Here is a 22,103-nt window from a genome sequence, read left to right as displayed (position 1 = left end):
AGTTTGTTGCTGAAGCTGCTCCTCTGTCTGGAGATGATACTGTTTAGTGGATGAGTGGATTCTCCATGATTGACAGGAGCCTGCTCAGTGCCCGTCGCTCTGCCACAGATGTCAAACTGTCCAGCTCCATGCCAACAATAGAGCCTGCCTTCCTCACCAGTTTGTCCAGGCGTGAGGCATCTTTCCTCTTAATGCTGCCTCCCCAGCACACCACCGCGTAGAAGAGGGCGCTCGCCACAACCGTCTGATAGAACATCTGCAATAGAGCCTGCCTTCCTCACCAGTTTGTCCAGGCATGAGGTGTCCCTCTTCTTTATGCTGCTTCCCCAGCACACCATTGCGTAGAAGAGGGCGCTCGCCACAACCGTCTGATAAAACATCTGCTGCATCTGCAGCAGATGTTGAAAGACTCCAGCCTTCTAAGGAAGTATAGTCGGCTCTGTCCTTTCTTACACAGAGCATCAGTATTGGCAGTCCAGTCCAATTTATCATCCAGCTGCACTCCCAGGTATTTATAGGTTTGCACCCTCTGCACACAGTCACCTCTGATGATCACGGGGTCCACGAGGGGCCTGGTCCTCGTAAAATCCACCACCAGCTCCTTGGTTTTGCTGGTGTTCATTGTAGGTGGTTTGAGTTGCACCATTTAACAAAGTCTTTGATTAAGTTCCTATACTCCTCTTCCTGCCAATTCCTGATGCAGCCCACAATAGCAGTATCGTCAGCGAACTTTTGCACGTGGCAGAACTCCGAGTTGTATTGGAAGTCTGACGTATATAGGCTGAACAGGACTGGAGAAAGTGTTGCTGACCACAATGTCAGACCTGCAGTTCCCGAGACGCACATACTGAGGTCTGTCTGTAAGATAGTCCACGATCCATGACACCAGGTATGAATCTACTCCTATCTCTTGTCAGCTTGTCCCTAAGGAGCGGAGGCTGGATGGTGTTGAAGGCGCTAGAGAAGTCTAGAAACATAATTCTTACAGCACCACTGCCTCTGTCCAAGTGGGAGAGGGATCAGTGTAGCATGTAGATGATGGCATCCTCCACTCCCACCTTCTCCTGGTATGCGAACTGCAGAGGGTCGAGGGCGTGGTGGACCTGTGGCCTTAGGTGGTGAAGCAGCAGCCGCTCCATGGTCTTCATCACATGTGACGTCAGAGTGACAGGCCGGAAGTCGTTCAGCTCACTAGGACGTGATATCTTTGGGACGGGGGTGATGCAAGATGTTTTCCAAAGCCTCGGGACTCTCCCCTGTTCCAGGCTCAGGTTGAAGATGCGCTGTAGAGGACTCCCCAGCTCCAACGCACAGGCCTTCAGCAGTCGTGGCGATACTCCATCTGGACCCACTGCTTTGCTGGCATAAAGTCTCCTCAGCTCTCTGCTCACCTGCACTGCTGTAATTGTGGGTTGGGCGAAACTCTCTCTTATGCTGGTGTCAGCAGAAGAATGGTTGGAGGGTGCAGTACTCTGAGGTGAGAGTGTGTTAGGGTGGTCAAACCTGATAAAAAAGTTGTTCATCTGGTTTGCTCTCTTCACATCTCTCTCGATGGTGGCACCCCGCTTCGAGCTGCAGCCAATAATGATCTTCATCCCATCCCACACTTCCTTCATGCTGTTGTTCTGCAACTTCTGCTCCAGCTTTCTCCTGTACTGCTCCTTCGCTGCCCTGAGCTGGACTTGGAGTTCCTTCTGCACGCGCTTGAGCTCATGCTGATCACCGCCTTTAAAAGCCCTTTTCTTCTGGTTCAAAAGGCCCTTGATGTCACTTGTAATCCATGGCTTGTTGTTAGCATAGCAGCGTACTGTTCTTACTGGAACTACAATGTCCATACAGAGGTTGATGTAATCAGTACTGCAGTCAACAACCTCCTCAGCGTTCTCACCATGTGACCCCTGCAGGACATCCCATTCCGTAGCTCCAAAGCATTCTCTCAGAGCCTGCTCTGCCTCAGGGGACCACTTCCTGAATGAGCGTGTGGTTGTAGGTAGCTCTCTCACTCTTGGTTTGTAGTGAGGCTGAAGCAGAACCAGGTCATGATCTGCTTTCCCAAGCGCAGGCAGCGGGGTGGCGCTGTATGTATCTTTAACGTTTGTAAGTCAATAGTCCTATTTCCCCGGGTGTTACAATCCACATACTGGGAGAAGGCAGGTAATGTTTTGTCCAGCGTCACATGATTAAAGTCTCTAGCAATTAGCACAAGTGCCTCGGGGTGCTGCGTTTGCGGTTTAGCAACAGCTGAGTGGATGATGTCACTCGCTATCTTCACATCCGCCTGAGGAGGGATGTAAACAGAAACAACAATGACGTTTCCAAGCTCTCTGGGCAAGTAATAGGGACGCAAACTTACGGCCAACAGTTCGATGTCACTGCAGCAAGAGGAGATTTTAACGTTTACATGTCCAGAGTTGCACTATCTTGTATTGACATAAGAGTGCGAGTCCACCTCCTTTGTTCTTCCCGCAGGTACTTGCGTCTCTGTTCGCTCTAACTGTGCTCCACGTTAGCATCTGGGATGTTAGCTGTTAGCCACGTTTCAGTAAAACACAACAAACTGCATTCTCTATAGGTCCTGACATTTTTCACCAGCGCAGCCAGTTCGTCAATCTTATTTGGCAGCGAGTTCACATTTCCCAAGGTCACAGAAGGCACCGAAGGTTTGTATCGCCACTTTCTCTCTAGACGCTTGGCTTTTATCTTAGCGCCGGCTCTGCTGCCACGATACGACCTTCTTACCTCGTCAGGTAAATGGGGGACCACACCAGCTCGGGCATTTGTTCTCAGTGCTTGAAGTTGACTACTTGAATAGACGAGTCTCGGCGTGTAAAAATCCATTTCCAAGTAGTAATGAGTAGTAAAAAAGTGTAGAAAGTGTCTAGGGAACTAGTCCACATAAAAGAAAGTGGTAGGAGTTGACAGTGAAATAGAGAAAAATACAGAAAACTAGGGGGCTTCGCCCCCTGCTCGCTTCGCTCGCCAACCCCCGTATTTGGTTTTCCGGATACACACTTTTTGTTTTTTCTTTGAATTGTTGCTATTTCATTAGTTTCACTTTTATTTCAGAACTTCTGTAAAAACAATATTTATAATCTTGTGAGTCCCAATATGTTGAATCTTTTTAATGAGGTCAGGGTAAGTTTCTCTGTTTGGAATTTCAGCATAGACAAAACGATCTACATCATCAGCATTTAATAATTTTTTTTTACAAAGTAACAAAGTAAGTAGAGTTCTGCATTGGACTCCTGTCTGTAAAGTCGTGCTATTTTCCTCTCCCAGTTCCAAAAGTACATGGGGTTACCAAGGTGATACCCCAGCTTTTGTCTAGGTTTTTGTACAAGGGCTAGACAGAACGTTTTTGACTCCTGGGGTAAATTTAGGTTTTTAAATAAGCAGTCAGATAAATATATATACATTAACAAAGTAACCAATAAATGCATGTGCGGTAAACTCCGTTTTTGAAATTCTCAAGATTCTTTGTCACATGCATAGTTATACAGGACAACACGCAGTGAAATGCATCCTGATCCGCTTATCAAAAACTGTGCAAAGTTAGAAGAATATCAGTTAGATTAACAAAAAGTTATAGATCGAAAGATAACAGTATAGTAGAACATGATAAATAAGTAAAATTATGTGAATAAAGTAGAATTAGGTGTTAAGGTGCAATAGTGTAGTAATTATTGTGCAAAACCAAAGTTAGACTGGTGCATAGTTAAATGAGGCAGTTTGTTTGTTTGTGCTACTGCGATCTTTACTTTTTTATATTTTCTAATTTTCCTACTTTCTTATCCTTTAACTTTCTCCACATGTGTATAGCGCCAATGTTTTTTTTTTTTTTGAGCCTTTCTAATTTCCCTGGTTTCATAGTCCCTAACCTGCTCTGCATGTGTTTAGCGCCAACATTTGTAAACATCTCTATGAAGTTCTACTTTGTCTTTTACTCATTGTCATTTAATTAAGAGCCAGATTGGATGTGCTTTTTTTTCAATTCCACTTGTTCCGGGCTGATAATTACTTTCCTTATTTTGTGAATTTGCACCTCGATTATTCTTTTTTGCTCTTTTTTCTGTCCAACACATTTGAGTCTCTTTTCTCTGTGCTTTTATTTGTTCTTCGTTTAACACTAGAATTGCCAGAGCCTACGAAAAAACTCGTATATCCGGCCCACCTTAAATCGCTTCTTAAATCCGTTCACACCTCTCCGCCAGCATCCTTTGTCCTCTAAATGTGCTGATAAAAGACAAGCTGCCAGCAGCCGGCTATTCCATCCCCCCACCGACTTAGAACGTGAGCGAAGTTTTCCCAGCTCACGTCTTGATTGATTATGTGGGAGTGAAGTGGAGTTTTACAGTGGAAATGAGAGATCATTATTCTAAAGTAATCTGTGTAAACACATTGTTAAAACAGAAACTTTTTCATATTTTAGTAATAAATGTTACAAAATGTAGTAGGCATAAACTATAGAATATATAAAGCCCGGGTTCCAAAGATCAAATAAACACTTTCACAAAAGCTTCAAGAGTAATTCAACAGCTTCCGTGGCGTAGCGCGCTAAGATTTGCCTCTTAGTGCAGAGTAGCTTTTCCTTGCCTCACAGAACATGTGCGTTGTCCCAGCTGCACTGAATAAGCGCAGGCGCTCTAACATCACCCCTCCCCCGATCTTACTTAGAGAGTCAGGGACAACGCACATGTTCTTTTTTTCTTTCAGTACACGTGGCCTCCCTGTTTATTTATATATCTAGTGACTTCTCTGCCTGTCTGTCTCTCTATTACGCAGTGCTCTGTCTGTCTGTGTGTTATGGATCTTAAAAATAAGTTATAAGGACAGTTGTTCCTGTTAATTGCAGTCTCAATTGTTAAAAAAATATTTTAAAAGGAGCATCCCACATGAAAATATAACGATCTCAGTAACTGACCGTGCATACCAATGTATAAATTTTATGTCCGTTTGAGGTTAAAAAGAAAAGAAAAAAAAAGCAACACTTCATCCCCAGCGGAGAATCGAACTGAGGTCTGTGAGGCAAGGAAAAGCTACTCTGCACTAAGAGGCAAATCTTAGCGCGCTACGCCACGGAAGCTGTTGAATTACTCTTGAAGCTTTTGTGAAAGTGTTTATTTGATCTTTGGAACCCGGGCTTTATATATTCTATAGTTTATGCCTACTACATTTTGTAACATTTATTACTAAAATATGAAAAAGTTTCTGTTTTAACAATGTGTTTACACAGATTACTTTAGAATAATGATCTCTCATTTCCACTGTAAAACTCCACTTCACTCCCACATAATCAATCAAGACGTGAGCTGGGAAAACTTCGCTCACGTTCTAAGTCGGTGGGGGGATGGAATAGCCGGCTGCTGGCAGCTTGTCTTTTATCAGCACATTTAGAGGACAAAGGATGCTGGCGGAGAGGTGTGAACGGATTTAAGAAGCGATTTAAGGTGGGCCGGATATACGAGTTTTTTCGTAGGCTCTGGCAATTCTAGTGTTAATCATCGACGTTTCATTTCTACCCTTTTCATTTCATTTCTACCATATTGACCTTATACACTTTATATGCACTGAGAGCACTGGAGCTGTGTGTGCTGCATGACCGCCTTTACACTACTGATTTGTTTTTTTTGATATTGCTTGTAAGTAGGGTGTGCTGGAAAGGCTGCCACTCGCCTGCACTTTACTTCACTTTACTGCATCTAACAGAATTTTTTCAATTAAGTATTTAGAATCAATTGTTCCTTTGTGTTGTTTTGTATTACATTTTCTATGTACGGTTAAATAAATACTGGTGTGTGAAGCCAACTGGGAAAAATCTATAATCAGACACAAAAGTAAACATGGTTTCTAATAGCTTACCACATACTGAGATAAGTTAGGCAGCATTCCCTGATACAGGATTTCTGTGGGAGTCTCTTCAATTTCCTCCTCTCCCTGTCATAGAAAGTTCAATAGAGAGTTAAGATCAAATTGAACACAATTCTCTTTTTTTGCCAACACAGTAAGTGAAAACCTATGTCCAATTAGGAAAATTAATTTTTTTGTAATAAACATGTCGTTAGAAAACTTGTTGATTCGTTATATTTTGAAGTGAAAATCCTGCCTTTTCATTGTTTTGATAGGATAAATTTCTATGCTGAGATTGCCTTAACATAGTCAGCAGTAATTCTGCATCTAACACAATGTGTGCACTTGTATCAATAAACAAGTTCCTTCTGGTGTGAATGGTTTTATGTAAGGGCAGCCATGTGCAATCATGAAAATGTCAAAACAAGCAAAACTAGGTACCTTTTAAAGAAGAATTAACCAGAAGCCAGACATTCATACACTGTATTGAACAGACAATTAGAGTAATAGAGACACAAATCATGATAAAATTTACTTAGACTTTGATACAATTCCATCCATACTAAAGACGAAATTCAACACTATAAGCCACGGGCATCAAAGATAACGTACAAATCTGGATTTCAAGTTGGTTAGTTGACAGGAGACAAAAAGTAAAGAGACGAATGTTTCATATGGGATGAAGTCATACGTGAGACCCTCATAAAATTGTGCTTGGACTGTTGCTTTTTCTAACTGAAATTAATGAAATAAGCTGAAGTAGTTGATAAACTCATGAAATTTGCACACACCACTAAAACTGGAAGCATAGAAAATATCAAGGAGGTAGCAAGAACAATTCATAAAGATCTGGACAATCTTCAGATTTCAAGGCAGAAACTTGAAAAATGCAACTTAATACATGTATAGATAAGTGCTTAAAATAAGCAAAAGGAACTTTACACATAATACAAGATAGTGATGGCTTTATTCATTTTAGCCCATAATGGCTTTTTTATTAATTCTTTATGCAGAATTTGTGGAATGCCCTCTGGAGTGGTGCCTACACTCACTTATCCCAAAATGTTAGCAGCATAGGTTCTGTTTATAGTATACAGCTTACATATGTTACAGATTAGATTTTAATAGACACATATATACACACATGTGCAGAAATGTTACCACTCCACTTATGGCAGGTTATAAACGACTCCATCTCTAACCCATACTTTCAAATGAACTTAAATGTACTTTCATGTACTTAAATTCTTTGGAAGTACAGCAAATTATTATTTTCATGGACAGAATCACAAGATAGATATACAATGAAAAAGAAAAGCTAAAGACGTTGAAACAAGCTAGTAAACACCATTGGAAATAAATGAAGTTTAACTAACGTACGTACCAATGTCATTGGACACTCTTGCAGCTCATTCTCCCTTTTGATCTGAACTTCTGCAATTGATATGTATTTGTGCTAGAATTAAAACACACACATGAGCATCCTAAGTTAAAAGTTCCTGATATTCAAAGTACAGAAATTAATTACTGGGAAAAAGGAGCCCATGCCATACTCATTGCAAAGAAGGAAAGTGCTCTTGCTTCTCTTTGCATACTTTGATCTTCAAGATCATAACATGCTATGTACTCAGGAAGTTAAGTTGAGATACTGATTTTGAACCTTGGTGCAATGAGTTCTCCTGTACCATGGAGACAGAAAAAGTTCTCTGGAAAATTGTGCCTTTGCTATTTTGGTCAGTGTAATACACAAACAAGGATGACAGAGTGACAAAGTAGGTAGTGTTTCTGCATCATGGATCAAATACAACATTTGGTTGATGCCTATGTGCAACTTGCAAATTCTCCCTGTGCCTATGTGGACTTTCCTTCAAGTACTTTGGTCTTGCTCACAAATCCCCAAAGAGAAGTGTTTTGGGTCAATTGAAAATTCCAAACTGGACCTGGGTACGCCCTATGATGGACGGTTGTCCTGTCCACAGCTGTTTACTGCCTTGCACTCCCAGAATAGGTTGTGGGTTTCAGAATGTAAATTACGTACCATCCCACAGACTCTTTAAATCCACAAGTGTTTTCTTCTTCCTCAGAATAAGAGTGATGGTGGGAATAATGATGAAAATGCAAATGCTTATGAGAGATTAAATTCTATAACATTTTTGGCAGAAACTTTGGGTTCATACTGCACACAGTCTTTTCCTTAAGGAGCTGTATGTATGGCTGATCTATCCCTAAGGCATTTAAATCACTTGCTACTGATGTCATAACCAAAAAATATTTCCATCTTGATGTCAGTTTTTTAGAGAGATTACTGTAATGAATTAGTGCCATGGTAATATTTTTGGTGGTTTTGCAAAATTTGGCAGGAGTAATCTGAGAAGCATTTGATTTAAAATTTTCATATTATAGCATTTATGGAGGGTTTCCTAGAGACAGAAATATTAGAATGTCACCTATAAGACAATTTATTAATATTTTTGCATGTTCAGCTGCTCTTCCATCAGTTTAGGGCAATCAGATTTGCAGTGTGGTGTTGTTCCTTTGTATTTGTTGTCTCGTTTGAGATGCATTTGTTGTTGTCTTGTTGTGTGTGGTGAATGCCATAGATATTTTCGTGCTGTTCATTTCCTCGGGCTATTTGATGAAATTAGATATTATTCTGTATGACCAGATTACCTCCATGCAATTCATGCTATGTGGGTTCCATCACTGGTTCCTAGGTGCCTTTTATTGACCTAAGTGGGGTGTCTGTGCCCCAGCCTCTCAAACTTGCATCTGTTACAATTGTTATGTCTCGTTATATGGAACATGTCTGTTGCATACATTAGGTATTATGTGGCCAACATTTTGCATCTAGTTATTGTGAGTCATGTCTCTGGGGGTTTTAAAGAAATTGATTTATTAATGATTTTAATGGTCTTGCCGGTAGCTGAATCAACACGGAAACACTGCTCACACGTGTGATCTCAATAGTTGGTAACTGAGGGTGCAGCTCTGTGCTTAACAAGCATCAGATGGATTAAGCAAGTATTAAAAAGGGTCAGTTAAGTGTTAAAAGAGAACAGAGAGAAACAAATGAAAGAAGTTCAGCCTTGAGGTTTACCTTACTAGCAAGAGAGCAGGACCAACAGCATCAGATCTCCTGATTGTTAATCCGAGAAGCAGGACCGATGACTGTTTACAAATTCTGTAGAGTGGCGGTATTTCAATCTGTTGATTGTGCAGATTATTGTGAACAGAGAATCCTGAGAGAATCCAGAGCACTGCAACATCATTGAAGAGTGGGGCAGAGCGGAAGGAGATCAATAAAGGCTTTGCCACTGAGAACGCAGAAAAAACATTATTAACTGTAATGTTTATAAGTATCCATCTATCCATCCATTATCCAACCTGCTATATCCTAACTGCAGGGTTGCGGGGGTCTACTGGAGCCAATCTCAGCCAACACAGGGTGCAAGGCAGGAAGCAGACCCCGGGCAGGAAGCCAGCCCACCACAGATGATTATAAGTATTTAACTCACAAAATACCAATGACTGTATTTTGTATTAATCATGCTGCAGAGAACTATATGATTTTATACTTCTATATGATTTGATCTGCATTTAGGTAGGAAAGGAATTATATTTATGCACAGAATATGAGACTGACTTAATTCTTCTATGTGAAAATGCTAACCTCTTGATATTAACAGAACACCCTGTGATATTATGAATCAATGTGATTGTTTTCTTCACTCTTGCTTAAAAATACAGTGGAACCTCGAGATACGAACAGCTCTGTATACGAGAAATTCAAGATACGAGGAAAGTATGAGCAAAAAATTCAGATCTAAATACGAGCATTGGCTCGCGTAACGAGCCACGAGCCAGGCTGTGGGTATAGCTCGCGGCTTAGTGAGGGGGCGTGGTAGCTGTAGCGAGCCGCAGGGCGATCTGCAATGTGGGCGTTTCTCACATAAGTGCACAGGTGGGAAACTGCCCACATCCATAATTGTTCCTGTGGCTGATGGGCTGCAGCTGCCATGTCCTCCCCGCATATATAGAGAAGCGCGAGCTGGTTAAGGGGGAGAAGAAGTAAAAGAAAAGAGATGAGAGAGAACGGAGGTTGCAGGAGGAGGAGGAGGAGGCAGGCAGGCAGGCAGGAAGCAGCAGCAGCAGTAGGAGAAAGTCGGTGCGGGAGAGCGAGCGAGTGCAGGCCCACGTGTAGCTGAATAGTGAGCTAAACAGGCGAGCCAAACAGCTGAAGCAGGACGGTGTAGAGAAGGTCAGGTGCATTAAGAGTGTCTCGCCTGTTGCAGAGCCCGCATGGGAGAAGCAGGTGAGACGCTGACACTAACAGAGAAGAAGCACCGGGGATTGTCATCTGTTTTTTAAAGACTGCTTCCTGTTGACGTTTTAACCTCATGTTAAAGGATTGTTATTCTTGTGTATTTTAAACCTCCACTTCACAACTGTTTTAAGGATTATTTATTTAAAGATTTATTGAATGCTCTACTGCACTTTGGACACCTGTTTTGATTCTTTTAATAATCAGTTATATTATTTACCAGTGTTATTTATTAAAGGTAGACTACAGTATATATTATTTATCAGTGTTATTTGTTAGAAAAATTGATTTTTATGTTAATATTTTTGGGGTGCGGAACGGATTAACTGGATTTCCATTATTTTCAATGGGGAAGTTTGTTCTAGATACGAGAAATTCGCTATACGAGCTCAGTGCTGGAATGAATTAAACTCGTATCTCGAGGTTCCACTGTATAAGAAAATTGTTATCTATGAATTAATAAATAAGGATTATTAATCTAACCAAACAAATATAATCTAATGAAGATATTAAAATTATAAGAATGTAACCTCTTTATAAATAATGCTATGAACTTTAAGAGAACTGCTTAAAATGGGTTTGTGTGGGTACTGAGAAGGTTACAGTCTTTAGATAATGTAGGTGCCTGGTACTGCTTTGTTTTTCTGTACTCCTATGTCATAAATTAAGATGTTCCTAATTTACGGATGACCTCAAATTGAACTGTTATGTTTTTTTCTGTTCTCTCTTTGGCTAATGAACAAGCTAGGTGATAAAAGGGTGAACAGTTTTTTCTTTTCCCAGTCTGCCCAAAACTCAAATCAGTCTCACAATCTCTCACCAAGAATAAAAGAATACAGAAATTGATTTTATTAAAATTGGTTTTAGACTCCCGTTGTTGATTTCGACTTCAGTGCTCACTCCACGTAGTGGGGAAGGTTGGTGTGATCTCTTCTTACGATGGTCAGCACTAAGGGGAATTTGTCTCTCTGTCTTGGCAGAGGGAAAGGAAGAACTTTATGATTGATTTTGCTGTGTATTAATTCTATTTATTGTACTCCAGAAGAAACCATTTTCTAGATATGATTTTATTCAAGATTTACCTATTTTTTTTAATCGCAATGTGACACTTTAATTTTCTGTACTTGATAAATACTACACACTTTTGAACAGAATCTGTCATCTGCCTCCTCACTTCCTCTGGTTCATCTCAATCATTACTATTTGATTTTCCTATAGAGGATGGTGCACTTTTGTTGTCTTCTCTGTTTTTCATGTTGTTACAGATGGAATAAGCACATCATCATTTTTTCCACCAGCTGAACTTTGGAAGTAATGTATCCCAGCAATTGGTATGGTGTCTTTTTATGCAATATCTAATATAAATGTATTTAGTTCATTTTGCTAGTGCTAAGATCATAGACAGTCTGTCTCCTTTCATCATTGCTTTTTGTTGAGAAAGCCTGTTTTCTCACTGAGGTGGATGATTTGTTCAGATTTGATCAAATCAGAAGTCCTCCGATGTATAATCAATCTAAGCAACTGGAATATTTTGACCAGGGCGGGATTAAGACCTTTAGAGGCCGTAAGCGCTTAAAAGATTTTGATGCCTACATATATATCTAATTCAAATTATAAACAACAATAAGCTGTAAAATAAGATTTTATTTTTTCGAAACAAAACTTACAGTAAGATGGAAAATAATGTTTATTTTGCAGTTTTGCACCATATGGTCCATGGTAAATCAGACAATGGAATATTTCTTTGGTGTACCATTTCCCTTGATAATCATTTCCCCTTGCTTTTTTGCTTCTTTTTGAGAGATTATTTTTAGTATTTTGGACCACAGTTCACTTAATTTCACTTCAATTCAAAGCATTAAATCTTTCTACAAGCTTCTTTAAGTTTCCTCTGACAGTAGAAATAAAGGTGTTAATGAGAGTTCTTTGTCCCCATCTTGTCTAGGGATAACACAATGATAACAAATGTTGTGAAAATGTGCAAACAACTGATTAGCAATGGATGTTGTTACTACAAACAACACAGCTGTGATAACACAAAAATCTGACCAAACTTTGATGACTGTAGAAGACACCCAAATAAGATAATACCACTGCGAAATAACTGTAATAATGACAAAAACTATACAAAATGTCATGAAAACAAACTAGAAAAATTAATGCAATTCAGAATTCAAAATACCCGACAGAAAAGAACAAAAACACAACAATATATACAGAATAGAGACTAGATAGTGAAAAGAGGATATGAGAATAAACCATGCAAAAGATCTCCACAGACACATGAAGGAGCTGAATTTCAAAATAAAGTCAGTTACATAAATATTAGAGCAATAGTTCCTAATATTTATCCAGAAAATGTTACCAGAGGCTAGACAAAACTATTAGTGGAACCTCTTGCACTATAATATATTTTTACAAGATTGAGATTCAACATAAGGTTTTAATTTTTTTTTTTTTTTTGAAGAATGGGGTAGGTTTCCTTCATTCTACTAACAAGTTAACTGTAGTATATAATAAAACAAAGAAACAAGTAATTTAACACCACAATAAAAATATTGTTTATGACATAACCATTATATTAGTCTAATGTTTTGAGCACAAGAATTATTGTGAATGCAAGACACAGGGTGATAAATACAATATGAAAGGAAGCAAAGTTAGGCAGAAGTCAAAAACAAAAGTGAGAACCTAGCAGCAAGTTGAGAGTGAACCAAAAAGAATAATCTTGAAACACAATGCCAAGATCAGAACCTGAAATGAACCCCTCTTCTTGAATTTGAAAGTTACACTACTGAGAAACACAAGTACATAGTTTTTTCTAATGAGTAAAGTTGCACAATTAATTGTGTATTAATGGTGATTCTGACTACCAACACATACCATTGTATGTTATCAAGGAAAAAAAGTATGGAAAACTGAACAAAAACCAATTGCAGGTATATCCCATGGAACTAAAGGCTTTAGGTAAATTAGGTAAATGCATTTATATACTATTATATCAGTAACACCTGGTTTCTTTTCTGTAATTTCAAATCAGCCTTTTAAAGTTTGACATTAACTATGTCACAATTTCTAATATGGAATCTTCTTCAGACCAAGATGTGCCAGGTGCAGCACACTGGAAGAAGCCAGTGGAGTGTACTCAGGACACACTGGAGGGATTATATCTCTCTATTGGTCTAGTAATCTCTGGGAAATCCTGAAGAGAAATTGGAGGAAATTGCTGTGCATAGGGTGGACTGATCAATCCAATTCAATTTGTTACCAATGTAACCATCATTAGGAAAGGGTGAATAAAATGATGAATATGATATATCATATATAACATGACAGACAGACAAAAATGGAACGATGCGTCAAGTTCTATACTTGAAAGCAGCATTTCCAAAAAAAAAAAAGAAAACGTGAACAGGAAAGGTAGGCTATGTTTTGCTATATTGACTATTTGTTTCCAATGTTCTTACATTAATAAAAGAAGAATGTTCCAAAACACACAACAGTTCTGTTTGTTTATTTTTTTCCAATTATTTAGGCATTTATTTAGTTTATATATGATGAACTAGGCATACTATATATGTTAAATAATATATCAACCACTCCTTCTTTGCGATGAACTGATGATACATCCAAGTTTAGATTAAGCCTTGTGCACAGATTAGTGGGTATGGAAGATGTACAATCATTAGGATCATACTGTATTGTAATCTCTTAAAATTTAGCACATTAAATTCTGTTTTTCCATGCTTAACGTTTTCTTTTGTAGGGTGTTGATATACTGAAGCACAAAGAGCTAGCCTCACTGAGGTTGTTGTCATATAATACTAATAATTTTTTAAATGATTTGCCTTCTTCCCACATGTATAAGCTTCAACCACATTTTCTAAAAAAATTAGAATTTTACCTGCTTTAAAGTTTTCACACTTTCATGAATGGGCCTTGGCAATCCTACCAGAGTCTCTGTATCACTGCAAATAACAAGCAAACTTAAATCAATGTATATTAAAATTGTTTAATCAATGCAGTTTGCACCAAATCCTAAAAGCATAAAAGGAAGGCTTTGTGTAGCATTATAACTTCATAGCAACTCCCCTTTTTCTCTTTTTCTGGCGTGTATTATCAACTTTTTTCCTTAGTTTGTGTGAACTATTTATTGCGAATTTCACTAAAATCTTCCAAAATGAACACTGTAGAGTTTTTTTTTTTTTCTTATACAATGAGTCATACTATTGCTGGAATGCTTTTCTGAGAACTACATTTGAGATATTTTGAACTACTTGGAATCCCTCGATAGGTGCATTTACATCTATATTTGAGTGAGTTATCAAATAAGTATCAAATTCATGGAAAATTAGCTTCATTTTGCCTTACAATTTGGTTGCATTCACATCATATCATACTAAGCCTTATCTCCTGAATTTAAGCTCATTCAAAATTTCCCACAATTTACCACACTTAAACATTAACAGGTAACAAAACATTTGTCAAAATGTTATTTTTTTTAACAAATTAATAAACAATTTCTCTGATTTGAATAAAATCAAAGATAAACAATGCAAATATTTTTTTTCTCCATGTCTTTGTTCTTTACATGGATGTCAAGGTTTGTGATATTTACTACCAAACTATTTTTATATCAGAACTGGCTTTTGTAAATTTGCATCAGTGCCCCCCAACCCAATAAGCTCATATGGACAATGTATCCACAGAAATTAAATATTGAGGAATTCAGTTGGGAAATTTTACACTATTCCATAGTTCATTACTATGGTAACCCAACTTTAAAAATGCACTAAAGCATGCAGTTCATATCTAAATAAATATATAATAATGATGCTTGTTTTATTTTTAAAACTGTGCTAGAGGTACAGTACTTTTTTTTTTATAAATGTTAAAATAATTTCACAAATTCTTCATTGTTTAACAATCCTTTCAGATATTTTTTAACAGTAAAAGTAAAGACTCTTGTAACAGAAGATGAACTATAATACCATCTAAAAACTGTGACATAAAAGAAAGAATCCAGAGGTATAACTTGTAAATATTACGAAAAAAACACAATTCGCCAGCACTACTGTAGAAATAGTTTATTACTTTATATGTCTAATGAATTTTTGACAAGAGGAATTGTTCTGAGATGAGACAACCTGCTATAAGGTTGAAAAATACAAAGAAAAATACTTAAATGAACAGGACCTTATCTTTTTTTGGATCTGAATGTAAAGCTTCTCTATTTAGCATGCTTGGAACCTCCTGCACATATTAGAACTCTGAACAACATTCATACAATGTTACAGTATGTGAGGTTAGAAACCTGACAGACATCAGTGTTCACACATGTATTTAACAATGATTGTGAACAGAAAGGAGGTAAATAGTAACACCCATTTGGAGAACTACATTATTTATTTATCAGATCAATGGTTTCATGCCATGTGTAAGCACAAATTCTAGAGATGGTGTGTACTAACACTGTATTGTAAATTAGCACCCTACTCTTAAAGGGAAAATTCAGCTGTTGGCAACACAGTCAACATCAACTGGCAATCACAGCAATAGAAGTGGTGCACTGGTTTTTTGGCAGTGTTTGATGATGGCTCAATCTGTTTCTAATAGACAATGCAATGACCTCTGGGGAGCATGTATAAGGTTTGGCAATACAAAAATTAAAACTAGGAGAATGTAAAATGTATAGGCATCAATGAATATAGACAAAACTTTCAAAACAATCACTCATTTTTTCTTTGTCTATAGTGGATATTTAAATGAAAACTGAAACCTGCTCTGCTTTCAGCAAGCAGCACTTACATAAAATCCTACCCTAGCTATACGCCCATAATCTCTCCCATTGGCCTGGTTGCTTTGTTAGCTACAGGCATGTTGTAGAACAAAGGCATATCTGAATTTGTGCACAGTTAGACAGTATTGAGAAGGAAGTGGAAACCAGATAACTGCTCTTGGCACACTTATGGCTTAGATCAGTGATGATGGAAAAGCAACTCAAGCATTCCTAACACTGAATTGTACTGAGATTGTTCAACTGATATTTTTCACTACTAGGTGTTTTTATCTACTGTAAAGGATACATGTGACTGAAATTTCCCCTTATGAAAATCCTAACATATCATTTATATACAGTTCTAGCTATCATACTCATATGTTGTAGGGTTTATTAGGACTAAGAGGTTATTACAAGACAAGGTGTGAAACATCTAGCCTCCATTATCAGGTATGCTTGTTCTATGAGCTCTTATTGAAATTTTCAGTAAAGTAATCACATACATTAACTTCCTTTTTAAATAAATTCACATTCAAATTAGACAGAATTCTTTATATTTTAAACAATATCCAATCTTCATTCAAGAATACACTTTAACTGAATCATGTATACCTGCATTCTATGAATTATACCCCACAGTTTATTTGATAAACCATAATGCATGCTTCTTCTGGTTATTCTTGGTTTAAAAAAAAAAAAAAAAACATGGTTAAAGGTGCAGGCTAACTTGCGTCATAGTAATATCTGTAGCTGTGGCCATATGTTAACTTTGATGAGATGTGTGTCTTTACAAAGTGTCGGGGCAAAATGTCATTTTGATATTTGGCAGGTAAGTCCTCTCATTTAAGAACTGTTTATTCATATATAATTCTAAAAAGTTGTGGTATATTTGTTTTTAAAGGTTGCGGAAACATGGTCACAGGAAGAAATTAGAGTTGTGTGTCTATTCCTTAAATTACATTTCAGCATTAAAACCTGCTAGTGCTTTTCTCACATTTCAGAAGTAATCAGAATAATAAGAATATTTTACCAGTAAACCCATTATACAGAAGGTTAACAAAGAGCACATTTCTTGTACAACACCATTTTATTTCTCTTTTGTGAAAAAATTGTATTTTGAGAATTTTGTACATGCAAAATCTGATTATATTCTCTTAGATCACCAGAACTTTAGAATTGTCCCTCTTTATCTATTCATAATATGGAGAAATACATACTCACTTTCCAAGAGTGAAGCCAATAAATTTATTTCTGCTTGTTTCCAGAAATTGCTCTATGTCTTTTTCTCTGTTTAAAAAAGAGACCATAGAGGGCATGCTTAAAAGACAGAGGAGTAGAAATAATCATCTTTTTATTTAAGTAGTCACTACAGGGTCTAACTGAACATTAACAGAATTAAACTAATGGATAATAACAAGATATACCTGTTATTTTGAATTTGAATCCCAAAAAATATGGTTGGACACATTTCATCCACAAACATGCACTAATATTTGTCTTAATATAATTTTTGTACTGCATTGTTACAGTACAGGGTCAAGCACAAAGAGTTAGAACCTAGCCCAGCAGCAACAAATGCTATAGTGGAACAGGACAACAGCATAACACAATGTACATTCACACACTCACATAAACAGGCTTTTGTACAATTTGAGGATTCTTAGTCAACCTAACATCTAACAGCATGTTTTGGAGTTTGGAGAGAACCCAGAGAAAATGGAAGAATACATTAGCATGGGAAGTGCATGAAGTTTCCTCAAATGTAGAATTCCAGCAAAAATTCAAACTGGGATCAGATATTATGAGGCAACACCTCTTCATTCTGTACAGCTCCACCTACACTACTCACAAAGATATTTGTGTTTAACCTGTTTAATAAACTACATGCATTTAAATACACAAAAGTATGTGGGTAAGTGAGGGCTTGACCACAAACCACATGCACCTAAAATACATTTTAAGTTGATCCCAGCATTTTAATTAACACCTCTATTAACCCTGACAGATATTTACACTTTTTATACAAGGCAGACAATTTTCTATTCATTTATATATCCAAAGATGAAAGGTTACTTCTATTAAACAAGTACCAGTTTTCACCTAAAGGTACTATTGTAATGTTTAGACTTTGTAATGTTAGATTTCCTGAGACTTTCTAATGTTATAGAATTGATTTAGCTGACTTACTTTCAATTTTATGCACATGGAGCCAAACAGCTAAACTTCAGACCACATATGATCAATTTATTCTTACAGCCTTTTAAAAGACTGTCAAAGATATAACCAGAGCTGAGTTTCATGGATTGTCTTCAGAGCATACTATTGTACTCGCTATGTTATTTATTTGATTGGGTTGTGTTCTGTCATTATATTGTACTTCCTAAATTAAAGTAAAATAAAAATTAAAAGAGGTATACTTAGTGAATTTCTGATAAATCATACCTTACTTTTGGTGCCCAGGGAAGTCCCTTCGGAAAAGATATTCTTTCTGCCAGAGGTTTAAGTGGTGGAGGTGGTGGTGGAGGCTGAATGATGACATCTCTGTCGAGAGGATCCACCTCTCCTTCTATTCCACTGTCTGTATCCTCACTGTCCTCCTCATCATCACGAATATCATCATTTTTGAAAGGGTCACGCTCATTGTATGTGTCCAAACTGTCTTGCTTCACCAAAGGCTACAATGTTAGCACAAAATTAAAAAATGTACCGCTATGTAAAAACTCAAGATTTTACTTATTTAGTAATAAAATCACAGCATGCAATATTTATGGCAAAAGCTGCAATGCTGCTTTAAGAAAATCTAAGTTCCGCAATACCAAAAGCTAATTTTTTAATAGTTGTTTGGTAAAAAAGCCTTAATTAATTTTATGAGACAATAAATAGGCACAACATTTTAAACTGCTTAAATGTTCTTATTAAAAATAGTGCATAGTTTAATAGCAATTATGTCATTATCCATATGGAAAGCAGCATTCAAGCATTTAAAAATATACTGTTTACCAGTTTCAAAAAGTGAAATAAAACCAAGTGACAAAAGCAAATAAGTCCAGGGTGACATGCTACTTTCTTACCCTAAAGTTCAAAATAAAGATCAAAAGTTAGATGGTTATTTATGTTTAATGGAATAAAATCCTTAATTTTTATACATTCCTGAATCTGAACAATATGTCTCAAATTTATAATCTGACATAGCTGAGGAAGCAATATTGTTTCCAAGCGACAATTATCATTTTAAAAACTAAAAATCTAAATAATTAATGCAAACATTACCTAAATGTAAAACCCATTTTTTGGCCCTTAATATTCTAGATTAAAATATTGAAATTTAATATCATGTTATGAAATGTGTGACCTTTTTACCACCTAAATATAGATAAAATTCTTTTAAAAATTCAGGAAATATTGTACCATTGATATTTTATTTGTGATTTGAAGTATAAAAATATTTTATATTGCCTTAAATGTGTTTTTGTTAAATTAAAAAAGTCCAAACCTCTTGATTTATATTGTTTTTTCCTAACACATTACTTACACTGTAATGCATCTTCCTCCATGTGCGACAATATTTTAGAATGAAATTTTATTTAAACAGTTTTTAAATCCCTGTTTCTAATTTAAAGGTACAAGTTGTATCTCCAAGCTGTACCAATGCTTTCAAAAAAGAGTGTACAATTAAATAATCTGAGACACCATTGGTAATAACGTCGGTCATATTTAAAATGAATCATTATAACTACCAAATTATAAATCTGCATCATATTTGTATATCACTTTGAATATCAATTAGACACCAGCACACTCCCTTTCCTCCAAATACTTAAATAATTCTACGGTACACTATAGTCATGCATTGATTCATTCCATCATCACCCACAAAACCAAATATTGTCATGCTGCCAAATAAAAGAAGTAAAGCTATGAATGAGTCATTTGGATACATGTGTTATATTTTGACCATTTTATGTCATAGCACTGTAATACAAAAAGACTCTTTCTTATGGGGAGTTTAAAATGAGAAAACTGGTACATTTTGTATCCAGTTTTCTCATATATCCAAATTTTGGTATTATCAAACGTTTTAGAATTGAAATAATTATTACTAATTACTTTGACTATGAATAATTCAAACTTATAATTACATGGTATAAATAAACATAAGTCAGGAAAAATAAAGCATGTCTGTGTGGCTTTGTATGCATACTTTGATTTGGTATCAATTTCAATTGAATTTAGGTAACATGTACAGTGAGCCCTTCATAATCCTATACAATATATGGCCGTTTTCATTTACCAGTTTTAGGCTTTATGCTGATACTGAAATTTGAGCAATGATGAAGCTTTATTAATATCTCTGAGACAGGGTAGGCTCAGAACAGTTACTGTGTGTGTGTGTGTGTTTCTGTGGTAAGGTCAAAATTACAATGGTTTGTACTGTGTAACGAAAAAGAGTCAATTGAAAGTAACTTGGCTAGTCCATTATATCAGTTTATATGCTAACATGGAATGGTAAGGCAACATTTTGTCTTTACAAATACTTTTTCATGCTTTACAGTATTTCCTTGAGTGCTTGGATATTTCTTAGCAATTTCAACCAAAGCTGTTCTGCCAGAAAAATCAGAAAACTAAAGAAGATCTTTAAAATTTAATCAATGGTGAGTAATATATTAAGTACTGTAATGTATTTAAAACGTAACATACTAACAATTGGTTTCTGTGAAAATAATTTATTGGTTTAGTTTTGTGGCTAGTATTAAAATGCAAAATAATACTGAAAGGCCAAATTTCTTAAATATTTTCAGAGCCCTTTTTAAGTTTTAAAATTAGGCATTGGATGATTAGCATGATTCGTTTCTTTTGGGTAGCTCAAGGCATACCTGTTAGTACACTGTACAGTACTTTTTAGTACACTGTACAGTACTCTATTTAATAGTCTTGTTATCCAGAGTATTGCTTTCACAGAAATGTAACCAACTGTATGATAAAAACAAAATCCATCAATCCGACATATGCAGTAAGTGACAGATTCACAGACAAAAAATATCAGGTCCATTGAAAACAATCTCTCAGTTCAGTAATGACAGAGATTTATATTCAATATTTACAATGCATCCGGAAAGTATTCACAGCGCATCACTTTTTCCACATTTTGTTATGTTACAGCCTTATTCCAAAATGGATTAAATTCATTTTTTTCCTCAGAATTCTACACACAACACCCCATAATGACAACGTGAAAAAAGCTTACTTGAGATTTTTGCAAATTTACTAAAAATAAAAAAAATGGAGAAAGCACATGTACATAAGTATTCACAGCCTTTGCCATGAAGCTCAAAATTGAGCTCAGGTGCATCCTGTTTCCCCTGATCATCCTTGAGATGTTTCTGCAGCTTAATTGGAGTCCACCTGTGGTAAATTCAGTTGATTGGACATGATTTGGAAAGGCACACACCTGTCTATATAAGGTCCCACAGTTGACAGTTCATGTCAGAGCACAAACCAAGCATGAAGTCAAAGGAATTGTCTGTAGACCTCAGAGACTGGATTGTCTCGAGGCACATATCTGGGGAAGGTTACAGAAAAATTTCTGCTGCTTTGAAGGTCCCAATGAGCACAGTGGCCTCCATCATCTGTAAGTGGAAGAAGTTCGAAACCACCAGGACTCTTCCTAGAGCTGGCCAGCCATCTAAACTGAGCGATCGGGGAAGAAGGGCCTTAGTGAGGGAGGTGACCAAAAACCCGATGGTCACTCTGTCAGAGCTCCAGAGGTCCTCTGTGGAGAGAGGAGAACCTTCCAGAAGGACAACCGTCTCTGCAGCAATCCACCAATCAGGCCTGTATGGTAGAGTGGCCAGACAGAAGCCACTCCTTAGTAAAAGGCACATGGCAGCCCATCTGGAGTTTGCCAAAAGGCACCTGAAGGACTCTCAGACCATGAGAAAGAAAATTCTCTGGTCTGATGAGACAAAGATTGAACTCTTTGGTGTGAATGCCAGGCGTCACGTTTGGAGGAAACCAGGCACCGCTCATCACCAGGCCAATACCATCCCTACAGTGAAGCATGCTGGTGGCAGCATCATGCTGTGGGGATGTTTCTCAGCGGCAGGGACTGGGTGACTAGCCAGGATAAAAGGAAGGATGACTGCAGCAATGTACAGA

General features: G+C 37.0%; 1 protein-coding gene across 2 annotated transcripts in view; it reads right to left on the bottom strand.

Annotated features, from left to right (window-relative positions):
* strip2 (striatin interacting protein 2) overlaps positions 1-22,103 on the bottom strand; it is a 173,651-nt gene that overhangs the window by 33,332 nt on the left and 118,216 nt on the right. For both annotated transcript variants that reach the window (XM_051923656.1, XM_028811371.2), the window contains 5 exons: positions 18,390-18,622; positions 17,169-17,234; positions 14,073-14,136; positions 7,232-7,303; positions 5,860-5,934 (listed from right to left, as the gene is read on the bottom strand). In XM_051923656.1, coding sequence (XP_051779616.1) covers positions 5,860-5,934; positions 7,232-7,303; positions 14,073-14,136; positions 17,169-17,234; positions 18,390-18,622 — 510 coding nt within the window. The remainder of the gene's footprint in view (positions 1-5,859; positions 5,935-7,231; positions 7,304-14,072; positions 14,137-17,168; positions 17,235-18,389; positions 18,623-22,103) is intronic.

Source organism: Erpetoichthys calabaricus, chromosome 1 (assembly GCF_900747795.2).
Source record: "Erpetoichthys calabaricus chromosome 1, fErpCal1.3, whole genome shotgun sequence".
NCBI lineage: Eukaryota > Metazoa > Chordata > Cladistia > Polypteriformes > Polypteridae > Erpetoichthys > Erpetoichthys calabaricus.
Note: the sequence above shows the minus strand (reverse complement) of the source record. Positions and strands in the feature narration are given on the sequence as shown.